This window comes from Geotrypetes seraphini, chromosome 14 (genome assembly GCF_902459505.1).
Source record: "Geotrypetes seraphini chromosome 14, aGeoSer1.1, whole genome shotgun sequence".
NCBI lineage: Eukaryota > Metazoa > Chordata > Amphibia > Gymnophiona > Dermophiidae > Geotrypetes > Geotrypetes seraphini.
In genome coordinates this window covers 923,750-939,430 of record NC_047097.1, presented here as the reverse complement: position 1 = coordinate 939,430, position 15,681 = coordinate 923,750, and the positions used below count along the sequence as shown (strand labels likewise).

At 45.3% G+C, this 15,681-nt stretch overlaps 1 protein-coding gene across 1 annotated transcript in view; it reads left to right on the top strand.

Annotated features, from left to right (window-relative positions):
- The first annotated feature begins 1,009 nt into the window (after window positions 1-1,009).
- Window positions 1,010-15,681, top strand: part of OSBP (oxysterol binding protein) — an 85,788-nt gene continuing 71,116 nt past the window's right edge. The window contains exons 1-3 of the mRNA XM_033920969.1: window positions 1,010-1,354; window positions 6,993-7,201; window positions 13,883-14,133. Coding sequence (XP_033776860.1) covers window positions 1,164-1,354; window positions 6,993-7,201; window positions 13,883-14,133 — 651 coding nt within the window. The 5' untranslated portion in view covers window positions 1,010-1,163. The remainder of the gene's footprint in view (window positions 1,355-6,992; window positions 7,202-13,882; window positions 14,134-15,681) is intronic.

The following is a 15,681-nucleotide window of genomic DNA, read 5'->3' as shown; positions in this document are numbered from 1 at the left end:
GCCGACAACTGAGCGCAAGACGGAAGCGCGCGACGAAGAAAAAGAGTGTTTTTAGGGGCTCCGACGGGGGTTTTTGTTAGGGAACTCCCCCACTTTACTTAATACAGATCGCGTCACGTTGTGGGGGGTTGTAACCCCCCTCATTATACTGGAAACTTAACTGTTTCCCTGTTTTTTAGGGAAAAAGTGAAGTTTTCAGTAAAATGTAGGGGGTTACAACCCCCCACAACGCGACGCGATCTGTATAAAGTAAAGTGGGGGGGGGGGGGGTTCCCCGCCACACCCCCGTCGGAGACCTTTAAAACACTCATTTTCTTCGGCGCGCTCAGTTGTCCCGGCACGCTTTTGACCTGACCCCCTTTTGGTAGAGAATGATGCAAAGCTTTAATACAGTAAAGTTAAGATCTCACATTGGTTTCTCACTACCGGAAGCCAATGAAGCTCAGCAAGCAGAGGAGCAACATGCGCATATTGGGGCAAACTGTCATTATGACTTGTGCCATTTTTAGGGATGCAAAATCTACGATTCTCATCTCTCCTGAAGTCAATCTTCAGTTTCTCATGTTACATTTATTCTTTGGGTAGGGACTAGATATACAGTAGTCCCGTTCCAGGAACCACCGTGAATATGGTTTTTAGTGGGGGGGAGACAGGAGAGAGCGTGAAGGAAATCACTGGTGGTATATCAGCTCCTGAGTGGTGAGGCGGTCGGAGCCTACCGCTTTCTCCTGCGGTCAGGAGGCCACGACTTCCTGATTGACCTGGGACGCTGCAACCATCTTTGGCAGGAACTCCGGTCCTCGCCCGTCGGGTTTTCAGGATTTCCCCAATGAATCTGCATGAGATCTATTTGCTTGCACTGCTTTCAATGCAGATTCATTGGGGAAATCCCGAAAACCCGACTGGAATAGGGCTCTCGAGGACCGGAGTTCCCTTGCCCTGCTCAAGAGGAGGGGAAACGACCCCCCTCCGCTCAGGGGCCAGAAGTGGCCGGGCAGGAGGAGGTTAACGTCGGCGCTCGTGCGGCCCTTTCAGGCGGCCGAAGCTTGGGCGCTCGCGACGGGCGGAAGTGCGTCACGGGGTGCGCCGCTCATTGGCCGTCGCCTGGGCCGGGCCCCGGGTCTCTTCCGGTGCCGAGCGCCGTTCTTGGCGTCGCCGTCGTCATGTCGGAGCAGCGCGCGGGTCCTAGCAGCGCCCCGGTTCCGGCGGGCGGAGGCGGCCCTGCCCCCCCCGCCAACAGCGCGAGCGCCTCGGCCTCTGCGCGCGAGGGCTGGCTCTTCAAATGGACGAACTACATCAAAGGCTACCAACGGCGCTGGTTCGTGCTCAGCAACGGCCTCCTCTCCTACTACCGGTAAGGCCAGGCCGCCGTCTGTGGCTTCGTTGCTCTTTCTCCCAGCCACCAAACCAGACCATACCCTCCAGTCATGCACCGCCCACAAACAATGCGAAATGCTGTAAGTTAGAGCTGATGAGCGTCCAAAGGGGGCAAATCAGCTACTCGCACGGTCTTAGCCCCAAGTTTGGCTGTTCTTGTGCTGTGAAATCCAAGTGTAGAGGTAGGTATAAAATTAGTCAGGGACCGCTGCTCAGGCAATATGCCTGATGGGCCGCCGCGTGAGCGGACCGCTGGGCTGGATGGACCTCTGGTCTGCCCCGGCGGAGGCGACTACTTATGTACTTAAGTTCTGGTTCACGCAACGAGTGGTGGACACCTGGAATGCTCTCCCGGAGGAGGTTATTGCGGAATCCACCATTCTAGGGTTTAAGGGTAAGTTAGATGTACATCTTATGAGTGGCTTAAGGTGACATAGGTAAGGGTAAGCTAGATGCGCATCTCTTATGAGAAATTTAGAGTGATATGGGGACTAATACTATGCTAGGTTACACCTGGCGGGGCCTCCGCGTGTGCGGATCGCCGGACTTGATGGACCTAGGGTCTGTTCCGGAGATGGCACTTCTTATGTTCTTATCTTAGAAATGGCTGTGCTTTATGGTGATTTGTTTTATCTGTAATAATAAAACCCTAGAGCGCGCATGCGCTGTTGAAGATTCGTGATTCCTGGCACCGTGAGGTGTGCTGCTGTGCCAGTCCTCATGGCGCTTGCGCTAGCTGGAGGCGAGTTGGCGTGCAGCTCTGTCAATGGCGGTCGGCTTAGAGGACCGACAGGAGAGTGTCCGACAGAGGGCTGTGGCTCTTATTGAACTGCCAGTTGGCCAGCGCCCTTGCCGGAGTTATTTTTCAGTTTACAGGTGCCACTGCGGCTCCTCTCACGAGCCGCACCTGGGTCAGAGAACACTTCCGATGCAGGGGATCGTTAGAGGAGCCGCCGCAGCACCTTTAAACTGAAAAATAACTCTGGCAAGGGACACGGCCAGACCGCGGGAAGTGTACGGGGGATGGAGAAATCCTGCTGCTGCACAGGGAAATGGAGGGAGGGAAAAACAATGCTGCTACACAGGGAAATGGAGGGGGAGGGAATGCTGCTTCTGCTTTTGCACAGGGAAGTGGGGGGAGGGAAAAAATGCTGCTGCACAAGGACATGGAGGGGGAGGGAATGCTACTTCGGCTTCTCCACAAGGAAGTGGAGGGGTGAGACAGAAAGAAAGGAAGAAAGACACAGGGGCAGGGAGAGAGACAGAAAGACAGACAAAGGGGGCCAGGGAGTGAGACAGACAGAAAGAAAGGCAGACATATATATATTCTAGCACCCGTTAATGTAACGGGCTTAAAGACTAGTTGTTTAATAAAGATATGTATAATGATACGTCAAGTGATCTAGGTGGTTTACAAAACTAGTACACTTACCCCAAGTCATGGAAATACCAAGGGCCTCAGATTCACAACAAAATAATAATTGCAGATGAATTTTTTTTTGAGGACTTTGCAGATGAATGTATATATTTCTTAGCGTTGAGACTGATAGCACTGAACACCAAATTTGGCCTCTTCTCCAGCAATAATGAAAGTAACTTATTCCATTACTATTACAACTACTCAGATCCATCAGTGTTGGAAAATGTTTGGATGATCAAGAATCTTCTGTCATGGCTTCTACCTGATTAATAGTTGTTTAATCACCTGGTATCACGTATCTTTCATTTTTATAGTGTTTGAATCTCTCACCGTTCGCTGTCTTGACTCATTGAGGATGTGGTTATGGTGGTGTTTATTCCGCTGTTTTTTATTTGGGTTAATATGCTCCCTTTTATAAAACCACAGTAGCGGCTTTTAGCGCAGGCCGGCGCTGAATGCTCTGTGCTGCTCCCGACTCATAGAGCGCAAAGCATTCAGCACACTAGCCTGTGCTAAAAACCGCTATTGTGGTTTTGTAAAATGGTGGGATGGTTAATTGTTTTGTTTCCAGGATATCAGTTTATATGCATACATTGAAGGTGTATAGAACTATAAATCTCTTTTATAACCAATCTTTTTCAGTCCTCTGTTTAGTTGATAACTTGATTACATCTCGATGCCTTTTAAGATGTTTTATTCACTGATTACTTTTTCTTTAAATGTAAAAGGAATATCGCATGCAATAAAAAGAAAGAAGCTTCTGTTGTATTTTTGAAAGCTAAATCCATCCATAGTTTTTATTTGAGTGTCACATTTTTTTAGCTGTGGAATCTTAAGAAAATGAAACAGGATGGGTGCAAGACTGTGGGATTTTTTTTTTCTTTTTTCTCCCCAGCCCCAAAGTACCTAAGAAGTATGGACCCCTTTTACAAAGCCCCAGTAAATGCACTGAAGCCCATTCAATTCCGGCTGTGACTTTGTAAATCTTTTCAATGTTCTGTAATCTCCCTTATCACTGACTCTGAAGTCAATTTAAATTAAGCTCGTCTAAATCCTTGTGCTCCAAATAACCAATAGACCTACTTTTTTCATAAATTATTACATCCAGTAGCGCTTTTGAGTGCTGAATATGTAATTACAGGTGACACAAACATTCCTCTAGGTCCTATTCTGGATCGCAAACCCTCTGTCAAACCTAGGCCTCTAAAAGCAACTAAGGCATGACATCATTTGCTAAATTCTTGGAACCTGATAGATTCCTGGAGGTTAACTTGTCCTATGGATTTGGACTCTTCTTTTTTTCATTCTGCTCCACACAACTCCTTTTCTTTTCAGGATTACTTTTTATTTCCAATTCACATCTTCTATTGTGAAAGCTACCAGAGAGCATATTCATATCTTGGACAACACTCGTATAATAGTATGTTTGGACATCTGTCTACTCCTGCAACCCCTGAAAAATTGGAGATTCAATGCATTGCTATTATAGGATGAAAAATTTTGTCACAATTTTACTTAGCGGTTTAATGAATATTTTTTTTTTACTGAATATATTTATTTCTCTATCATCTGGGATGCTGTCAAAACTTACATTAGGAGTGAAATTATTATTAAATTCAGTGTATTAACATAGAGTACTACTACTAATCATTTCTGTAGTGTGAGAGCTCGCGGCAGCCAATCACCAATGGGGCAGGAAGTCTGCTCATGCTCTGGTTCACCGCTGGACCACCAGGGATTGTAAAAGGTAAACTGAAGAGGTGGGAGGGAATTAAAGGAATGCACAGTCGGCTGGGCCAAGAGGCAGGAGGGATCTGTCCTGGCTCACTGGAGATTTTAAAAGGTACGCAAGGGAGGCGGGAGAGTGGGTAAAAGTTTTTTGATGTCGGACAGGAGGGGAGAGGGGTCCCTCCTATCCCAGCCCACCGCTGGCCCACCAGGTCTTATGGCATGTCCAGCGGAAGCCTACAACAGGTCTGGGAGGGGGAGTGACTCAAATATAAGCCAAGACCCCCATTTTTGGGCCCAAATATCTTGGCTTATATTTGAGTATATAAAGTAATTGAGGTCCTAAAACATTCTCAGCTTTCCCTCTAAACCCACCTCTTCTCTTCAGCTGTTCTTTCTATTTATGTGGATAACACACTCCTTCCTTGCCTTTGGATCAGCTTTGATGACTTCTCTTTCTTTTTCTAAATATATCCCTCAGACTGCGCGAACCTGTCATTTTCTTTCTCTATAACATCACCAGAATTCATCCCTTCCTTCTGAGCACAGTACCAAAACCTTATCTACACTCATCATTTTGTGCATAGATTATTGCAACTTGCTCCTCACAGATCTTCCACTAAACCATCTGAATCCCCTTTAATCTGTACAAAATTCTGCTTCGTGACTTACCTTCTACCCATGTCACTTCATTGGGTATACAGTTTAAATTTCTCTTGTGTACTTATGAGTTCATTCATTCTGTAGCTCCTCAGTACCTCTCTGCTCTTCTCTCCTTACACCCATCCCAAGGAACTCCGTTCATCTGGTAAGTTACTCTTATCTGTACCCTTCTCCTCTACCGCCTATTCTAGACTCCTTCCACTAAATTTTTTTCTTGCAATTCCTAATGATAAAATCAAAGAAATATGATACATTTGAATGGTCTCGACTATACTATAGAACAGTCCATAAAAATATTGGGAGTGACCATAGATGGACACCATACTTGGAACAGCATACTGATCTATTATTGAAGAAATGTTTTTTGGTGCTTTGGAAACTTTGCACCATTAAGAAATATTTTGATGACGCTTCATTCCGTCTGTTAGTGCAGTCATCTGTTTTAAGTATTCTTGACTATTGTAATATTATCTATCTGGGTGCCTATAAGAAAATCTTTTTAAAAAATTGAGAGTGGTTCAAAACACTGTGGTTTGACTGATTTTTGATCTAAAAAAATGGGAGCATATTACTCCATATTATCAGAAACTTCATTGGTTGCCTCAGTTTGCTTGTATTTGTTATAAATCAATCTTTGGCTTGTCACCTGGCTACCTTGTTTCCCATTTTTCTTTGAACCACTCAAATAAGTTTACACGAAGAGTTTGTTTGTTTACATTCCCTTCTGTCAAATTATGTTATAAAAGATTTCTTGAGAGAACTCTCTCTTTTCAGGCTGCTAAATGGAATGTTTGGTTTGGAAAAATTATTCAAGAAAATTATTGAAGACCCAATTATTTGATAAATTTGTATCTTAATGCATTCTGTTGTGTGTTAAAATTTTATGCATTTCTCATGTTTTACTATCTGATATATTTCCATTTTTAAATTGTATTCTTCGCTGTATGTTCAGTTTTACTTATTGTGAACTGCCTAGAACCATTCCTGGTCAGGCGGTATATAAAAAAATAAAATTATTATTATTACTTGTGCTGGAGTAGACTCTGGAGTTAGTAAATCATTCTCTTACTTTGCTCTTATTCATATCTAGCCTTCTTTTAACTTTAGCCCCTATTCATCTGTTCATTATCCATTTTTGTTTTAATCATTGCCACAATAAAAAAAAGTCCCTAATCACTTATTTGCCCTATTTGTTTGTGTTGAATAGATTGTAAGCTCTAATAAGCAGGGACTGTCTCTTAACATATTTTGTGTATATCTAGTAGTTCTGTAGACATATTGGTAACAGTATGTTCAGCTTCTTTTAAGCACTGAAGTCACAGTTTGACATAGGAGTTTGATGAGACTTCTGCCAATCAACTAAACTTGTAATTTCTAGTGATTACATTTAAACTGGAATTGGTTTAAGCACATTACTATCCTTCGACAGATATTGAATTGTCACTGTCTTGTGTTGAAGTGTGTCCTGGAGGAAACTTCAATGGGTATCTTGCATTTATGTCTAACCAAGAAGTACAGTGGAGGAAGACAGTCTGCCCTAAATATAGGGAAAGATTGTAGGTGATCACTCTGAGCCTGTGAATTGGGATAGGATACAGACAGGATGGGCCATCTTTCTGCCATCATATATCTTATTATATATGGCTGCTAGAAGTATTGCTATAACATTGGAGTAGCTCTGTCTTTTTCTTTTTTTAAAACAAAGAGCTGAAAGATCATGTCCTAAGATCCTTGGACAGCAAGATGAACCTTGATGCTGTAGCCTGCTTTCTCTAAATGTCACCCCATTTATGTTCTGTTACAGATCAAAGGCTGAGATGCGCCACACATGTCGAGGAACAATCAACCTGGCCACTGCTAATATTACTGTGGAAGACTCATGCAACTTCATCATCTCCAATGGAGGAGCTCAGACATACCACTTGAAAGCCAGTTCAGAGGTAGAGAGGCAGCGCTGGGTCACTGCCCTGGAATTAGCTAAGGCCAAAGCTGTCAAGATGCAAGCGGAGTCAGGTAAGAATACAGGATACTAAGGGAAGGGGTGTGATATCCCAGTTACACTCTTGATTCTTGCTCTATTTGCTTTCTAGATACCTCTTCTTAGTGAAGTAGTCTTTCTCTTCCGAACAGAGCTGTGTTTAAATGGAATTCTTTGAGAACAAGCAGGTATAATATCCTCACAGATGGGTGACATTATCCACGGAACCTAGTATGGACAGATACCAAGTGTGCAGTCACTTTAAATTTTAAAGTACTGCCCTTACTGTGTGTGTGCCAGTGCCTTCCTGCCCGATGGCCCCGCGCACCGGGGTCGGCCTGCTTCTGAGGTGGGGAAGAAGCCTTCCCTTGAGGTGAAGGCTCACTCTACTGAAGGGATGGCTTCCTCGTGGGCTAAAGCTCATGTGATCTCGCCTGAGGAGATTTGTTGGTCGGCCATGTGGGCTTTCCTTCATACTTTTTCCAGGTTTTACCGGCTTGATATCGCAGCTAGGAGTGCTACGGCCTTTGGCTCTTCTGTTCTGGCGGCGGGCTCATCGGGCCCCCCTGAGATTTGGGACTGCTTTGATGTGTCCCGAGAGTTCAGCCTCCAGAGGGATTATACAAGAATGAAAGATTAGGTTTCTTACCTCTGCTAATCTTCTTTCCCTAGCTCAGTTTTGTTCAGTTGCTGAATGGCTCGGATACCAGCGGAAAAAAGCTCTTCCAGAGACGCAAAATGATGTCAACGCATAGGTTGTTTCAACTTTGAAAAAAGGTCAAAGTCTGGTGGACTCATGTCTAGACTGTAGGGAGCATGGGGTAATACCACCCAGCCGTATTTGCGTAGTTTTTCAATGATGACATTCCCTATGTGTGGGCAAGCGTTGTCGTGAAGAATGAGTGGCTCAGTTAAGAGCAGCTGAGGTTGGGTTTTATGCAAAAATCACGATAATGCACTGCTGTGACACTTCTTCCACATGGAACTTTGTCTGTAATGATGATGCCTTTATGGTCATTAGCAAAAATCATCATTTGTTTGACTTTTGATTGAGCTTGTCAAAAGTTTTTGGCCGTGGGAAAGATAGAGCTCTCCATCCGTCATTGAAAAACTACGCAAATACAGCTGGGAGGTGTTACCTCATGCTCTTTACAGTCTAGACATGAGTCCACCAGACTTTGACCCTTTTCCAAAGTTGAAACAACCTATGCGTAGACAACATTTTGCATCTCTGGAAGAGCTTTTTTCCGCCGGTACCCAAGCCATTTGGCAACTGAACAAAAACGGGGTCGTGGCTGGAATAAAGAAGCTTCCCGGATGTTGGAACTCGATCATTGCAAAGCAGGGAGACTATATTGAAGGATTGTAAAGAAATACTTGGAAAAAAAACCCATGTAAATTAAAAAAAAAAATAGTGTGCATTATTCATGAAATGACCCTCATGTTTTCAGGTTGTTAATCCAAAGTTTGAGGCTTCACAGTGCTCCAGAGGTTCCCAAGATTTCTGGGACAACTCTGCCTGAGAGAAAATAATACCTGTAGTTCAGAGGGCTGTATTTGGGAGGAGGTGGTAACATTTGGGCAGGACATCTACCTAGGATAGCTTAGAGTGCATTCTCCTGGGTGCTCAGGTCGTCTCTGATTTATCAGGCACTTGAGCACAGGCTGAGGAGCTAGTAGGGTCAAGGGTTTCAGGCTCTCAGAGCTTGTGTAGATGGCAGCCCAAAGAGACAAGCTTCTAATTTGTGCCACCTAGAGTGGATTTGCTGGCAGTGCAAGTTACTAAGTATATGTCGCTTCCTACTGAAGGTGGAGTAATTCTGAAGGATACAGAAGATCGCAGGGTGGACTTAATCCTCAAACGAATATTAAGCTTTAGCGACGGAAGCTTCCTTTGTGATGTGCACCTGTCATAACTTGCTGTGCCAGGCTCCAGCTTCAGAGGAGAGTGCATACCTCTCAATAGTATTTTGGCAGGTTGATATGTAGCAGCTGCTCTATATAATGTGTTCATGGTCATGAGCGCAAAGTTTCTGCTTATTCTATCTTTGCCCACAGAAAGCTCTGGATTAGAAAATGGGCAGGAGATTCTGCCTCTATAGCAGTGGTCTCAAACTCAACCCCTTTGCAGGGCCACATTTTGGATTCGTAGGTACTTGGAGGGCGCAGAAAAAAAATAGTTAATGTCTTATTTAAAAAATGACAATTTTGCATGAGGTAAAACTCTCTTTATAGTTTGTAAATCTTTCCTTTAACTGTTAACATTCAATTTTTCCATGTCTTACCTTCCCTTCCTATTTCTCTCTCCTTCCCTCCCTATTTCCATAGTCTGACATATGACATATCGCTCCTTCCTCCCCAGTGTAACATTTCTCTTTCCCTTTTGCGTTTCTGCCCCCTGAAGTCCATCTCCCTTCCCTTCCTCCTTTCTGGCCCGCCCTCCCATTCCAACATTTATCCCTCCTTTCCACCAGTCCAACATTTTTTTCTTTCTTCCTCCTGCATGCTTTTCCTCTGGTCCTCCTTCCCTCAACCAAACAGCATCTCTCTCTTTCTCTCTCCATGAGTCCAACTTTTCACTCTGCCATCTCCCCTTTCCTCAGTGTAACATTTCTCCTTCCCTCCTTTCTCTCCTCCTCATCCATCTTGCCCTCTTCATGAGTCTAACACTTTCTGCCTCCTGCACGCTTTCTCTCTCTGTCCTTGCCTCTTCCCTCAGTGGTATCCCCCAACCCAACATGCTCTCTCCCCATGCACCATCTCACCCTCCCCTCCAGTGTGTAGCACCTTTCCTTTACCTCCCTTTCTGCAAGGTCCAGCAGCACCTTTTCTCCCTTTCCTGCTACCCTTGTCCAGCAGTACCTCTATTTTGTGGCCCACGGTCTGTACGCGATCTCGCACACTGGGCAGGCGGCATCAGCTGACTTGAAACTTCCTGCTGCCATCATGTATGCCGGGATTCCTGTGTATTTGTCGGAACTCCTGCTTTCGTCTTGTCTCCACATCCCTGAACCAGCAGCAGAAGGCTAGAGAAAGGAGGTAATGAGTCCCAGCAGATGCGCGAAGGCAGGAGTCCCGGCATAAGTGATGGCAGCAAGAAGTTTCAAGTCAGCTGATGCTGGCGCCGGAGCCTCTCTTCCTGCCCAGTGTGTGAGATCATGTACAGATCACGGGCCGCAAAATAGGATCCGGGGGGCCGGGAATTTGAGATCATTGCTCTATAGCTACTTTGAGCAGGAGGTAGCAGGCACCGGCGAAGAGAGCGAAGGAGGAGGCGGACCGAGGCAGACAAACAAGCAGGAAGGAGACAATAGCGTGGGATAGCGGCGAGAGGGAGCTCCGCCCACCCCCCAACGCGTCATCACCAGCGCGCCCGGACTCCCCCTTTAAAGGAGGGGAGCTAACGGCGCGCAGCGAAGGCAAGTTCGATATGTCATAGCGGCAGTTTCTCCAGGAGAGTTCTTACCCTCAGATTTGATGGAGGCCTACTTGCATATTCCCATTTTCCCAGACCACAGGACATTTCTCAGGTTTCATGTCCTGGAAAATCATTCAGTTCTCAGCTCTGCCTTTCCGCCTAGCAACGGCTCTTTGCACCTTCACCAAAGTCATAGTGGTAGTGGCAGCCCACCTGTGTAAGATGGGGCTGCATTCCTATCTGGATAACTGACTGATCCCGGTCCCCTCGTTCTCTTGAGTGTTGATGCACGGCAGATCAGGTGATCCGGGTCCTGGAGGACCTGGGTTGGATTGTGAATTACCAAAAGCCATTTCATGCTGATTCAATCCCTGGAGTACCTGAGAGTCTTGTTCAACACGACAGCAGGCTGGGTCTATCTTCCAGAGGCACACAGACAGAAGCCTTGCTCACAGATATCATGCCTTCTAGCCAAGTCAGTCCCACACCAAAGAAGGTATCTTCAAGTCCTGGATTCCATGGCAGCCACAATAAATGTAGTTCCTTGGGCAAGGGCTCACATGCATCCTCTACAATATGTGTTACTCTCACATTGGTCCCCGCGGACAGGCTCGTTGCAGAAGTATCTGCCATGGACGCTGGAAGTTCAAGCCAGCATGGATTGGTGGCTCAGCTCTCTGTCCCTTGCCAAGGGCATGCCCCTTTAGATAACTTCCTGAGTAGTCTTAATGACAAATGCCAGTCTCCTTAGCTGGGGAGCTCATTGCAACTGTTGATCAACCTCTCAGAGGAAATGATTGATCAACAGGCTGGAGCTACGATCCAGTCGGCTAGCTCTGGTGAAATTGCAAAAGACTTTGAAAGGCCAAGTGATCAGGGTTTCTTTGACAATGCTACAGCGGTGGCATACGTCAATCGCCAGTACGGCACCAAGAGCACCCATCTGGGTTCTAGAAGCCTGCCTGCCTGCTCTTCTCCTGAGCAGAACAACATTTACAAATACTTGGCAACACACTTAGCGGGAGTGGACAATGTTCAAGCCCAATTCCTCAGCAGACATCTGAGATCCGGGCAACTGGACGCTGTCGGCAACAGAATTTCAAGCCATTGTTCGGTGCTGGGGTCAGGCTCAAGTTGACCTCATGGCAATGGCAAAAAATAAAAAGGCAGACAGGTTCTTCAGTTGAAGATTTGAGGCTGGAAGCGAGGGTATAGACACTTTAGTCCAGGGGTGTCCAATCTGTGGCCCGAGGACCGCATGCGGCCCGTGAAGTATTTTGTGTGGCCCTGGTTGAGGGCGATGCAGTATTTTCCTCTGCTGCCCCCGGGTGTTTACTGTCTTGCCGGCTCCCTCCTCTTGCTGCAGCGTTTGCGCATTTGTGTGGCCCCAGAAAAATTTCAGTCAATGCGGCCCAGGGAAGCCAAAAGGTTGGACACCCCCGCTCTAGTCCAACTGTGGCCTCAGGAGCTTCTGTTGTACGTCTTTCCTCTCTGTTCCAAGATAGGCCTCATCATTTAAAGGATTGCAATTCATTCAGGAAAGGTGCACCAGATTGGCCCCGCAGACCATGGTATGCAGATATATGTCTTCAAATAGGTACAGTCCCAGTTTCCGGTACTTCAGACCTTCTCTCTCAGGTTCCAGTATGCATAGAGGATCTGGATCACTTTGCTCTTACAGCATGGCTCTTGAATGCAAAGTGTTAGAGTGGAAAGCGTATATAGAGGTGGTCATTACCACCCTTCTCAAGTCTAAAAAGCTGATTACAGTCTCCGCCTACACTAAAGCATGGAAGACTTTTCAGCTTTGGTGCACCCAAGAGCATTGGTGCACCCAAGAGCCATTTTCAGCTCTGCTTTCTGTGGTGTTGGCTTTCCTCCAAACTGGCCTAGGCAAGGGACTCGCTGTGACTTCCCTTTGGGTTCAAGTTGCAGGACTTTCTTGTTTCAGGACTTTGGGCCACATACATATACTAGCATCTCATCCAAACATAGCCAGATTTCTGAAGGGTACTCTCCGCATCAGACCACCTCTTAAGCCTCCATTTCTTTCATGGTATCTTAACGTGGTTCTGTGGGGTCTCATCAAAGCTCCGTTCGAGCTGCTGGAAGAAATCTTGTTATGGATTTATCACTTAAGGCAGTCTTTCTGGTAGCTCAGCGAGACAAAGAGCTCCAGGTTCTTTCTTATAGGGAGCCTTTCCTTAAAATCTCAGAGACTGGAGTCTCTCTATGCACCATTCCTCTTTTCTACTGAAAGCAGTTTTACCATTTCATGTCAATCAAAAAAATCTGCTTACCTGTATTCCAGTCCACAGTTTTTGAAGAAGCTGGACATGAGCAGAGTACTGCTTTGATATCTTGATGTCACCAATAAGTTTAGACTCTCTGACCATCTGTTTGTGCTGACTCATTCAGCTAAGCGAGGCATGCCAACTTCCAAGGCCATGATTTCCAGATGAATTCATAGGGCCATTTTGTCAGCCTACATTATCTGTAGGAAACAGTCTCCTGTTTCCATGAAGGCGCATTCCACCAGAAGTGTAGTTTTGTCATGGCTGTGACCCCTGAGGAGATTTGTAGGGTGGCAACCTTGTCCACTTTACATACATTTGCCAAGTTTTACAGGGTAGATGTTGCGGCAAGGGAAGACTCTGCCTTTGGGTCTTCAGTGTTATGGGCTGGCACAGTCAGCCCGCTCTAGATTTCTGGGACTGCTTTGGTATGTCCTGCTTGTCCAGAATGACACACCTATTGCACTGGAAAAAGAGATTAGGTTCTTACCTTGCTAATAACTTTTCCAGTAGATAGGTGTATTATTCTGGACCCTTGCCCTATCCTTCCTGCACCTGCCTACTGTCTCATTCTGATTGTTCAAATGTGTATCTTTGATGTCAGTCAGCCCTTGGAGCCATGAAGAATTATGTATACTATATTTATAGCATCTACAAGGGTACAACTTGAGCTCCTTTGATGCTTCTGTTGGTTTTGGTTAATTGTTACGTGTTCATACATTAATATGTTAGAGCAGAACTGTTATTGATTTGAAAGTGTTCCCTTTCCTTACTTCACCTACTCTCAGAGGAGCTCTTGCATGCTTGGAGACTAACTGTAGTTGGCAGTAGAGCTCACAGTAAAGTAAGAGGGTTACAGAAAATTTCCGGAGTGGATTCCTTCTGCAGAGCTTGCAGCGATAGGGAAAGTACCTGCTTGTCCAGAATGACACACCTCTCTACTGGAAAAGATATTAGCAAAGTAAGAGCCTAATCTCTCTTTCTCTTCCTTCCATTTTACACAGATGATTCTGGTGATGAAGAGTCTCCTTCACAGACTGATAAGACGGAGCTGCAGTGCACGCTGCGTACACTTTCCAGTAAAGTAGAAGATCTGAATACATGCAATGATCTTATTGCTAAGCACGGCACAGCACTGCAGCGTTCACTCAGTGAGCTGGAAACTCTCAAGCTTCCTGCAGAGAGCAATGAAAAGATCAAACAGGTCAATGAGAGGGCTACGCTATTCCGCATCACCTCCAACGCAATGATTAATGTGAGTATAGACTTCTGGCTTTCTCCATTGACCTTGATACCTTAATCATTGTGATCCACATGATGCACTCTGTCCTGTCTCGGGTGAAGACTTAAGCAATCTCCACATTTCTCATTTTTGTCAGGAGTGCTATGTGATCTGGCTCTTTATCCAGGCTTCCACTGTAATTTTCAGCAGGAGGGAAAATACTTGCAGTTCTTTCTAATTGGAAAAGAAAATGAAAGAAAAGTGTCTTTATTACCTGCTAGATCAGCAGCTTTCGCAGGGGAACTGGTTCTTGGTGGAAGGGCATTGCTACAGATAACTATGATCAAAAGTCCACTGCATATCAGATAGCTACAGAAAAATAAGTGGAGAAAAAGAGACCTCAGAACATTTTTTGGCTCCATATTTTCAGTTAATAACAAACTACAGTATTGTGGAGTTTGATTTATTTATTTAAAAAACTTTGTAAATCTCCTGAGGTCGCAGCATATATAAAGCACAAACAAATAATAATACATATCACTCTTAAAAACAATATCAAAACACATAAGAAATAAAACCTACAGATTCTTCAATAACATATAAGGTTACATGTTACCAAACTACCCAAGAGACCGATGACTTGAGTTAGCTCTATTACAGGACTTGATGTACTGAAAATAAGGAGCAAAAAAAATGTTCTCCACTTATTTTTTGGTTTTATGCTATGTAACTATCTTATATGCAGTGGACTTTTGATCATAGTTGTCTTGCACTATGGTGCTATATGGTTATTTGTATTACTGTGGTAATTGATAGTAGAAGTTCTTGTTTTAGAAGGGCATCGAGTCAGAACTAATAATGGTATAAAGTCTTACTTAGTGGATTATGCCTTTCTTTAGGAAACATAAAGATGACACATTTGTCTGAAGAGAGAGCATGCTTTTAGCAGTGTCCTGAAAAATGTAGCATTTCCAGCTTGCTTCACGTCATGGTGTATTTGTGTGTACTGACAACAACCACCTTTCTTGTGTGATAGATGAAAAGGTAATTATAGTCCAGAGGAATATAGCCAGATTGTGGAACTTGTATGATATCTGCAGTGCTCTGCTTAACATACCGTATATACTCGAATATAAAGCAGGATTTTTGGTCCAAATAATTGACCCAAAAATGGGGGTCCCGGTTTATATTCAGGCCAACGCCACCTCCCAGAATTTTTTAGGCCGCCGCCACCAGGCTCTGCCCCCCTCCTCCCTGCCCTATCATACCTTTGCCGATCCCTGGTGGAAGTGCAGCAAGCAGGAGCAAGATTTCCGAACTCCTGCCCCGCTGCTAACTTGCTGCACGGATCCAGTTACTTCAGCTGAGCGACACAAGCAACAGCGTGATTGGCGCTGCTTCTCGGCGATGAGCAGCTTCCTTACTGGCAAATTGTGGGAGCTCAGCGCAGAGAAGCAGCACCAAATTGTGCAGCTGCTCAGCTAAAGAAACTAGATCTGCACAGCCAGTTAGCAGCGGGGCAGGAGTTTAGAAAGTTTGCTCCTGCCCGCTCCACCTCCACCAGGGATCGGCAGAGGACCC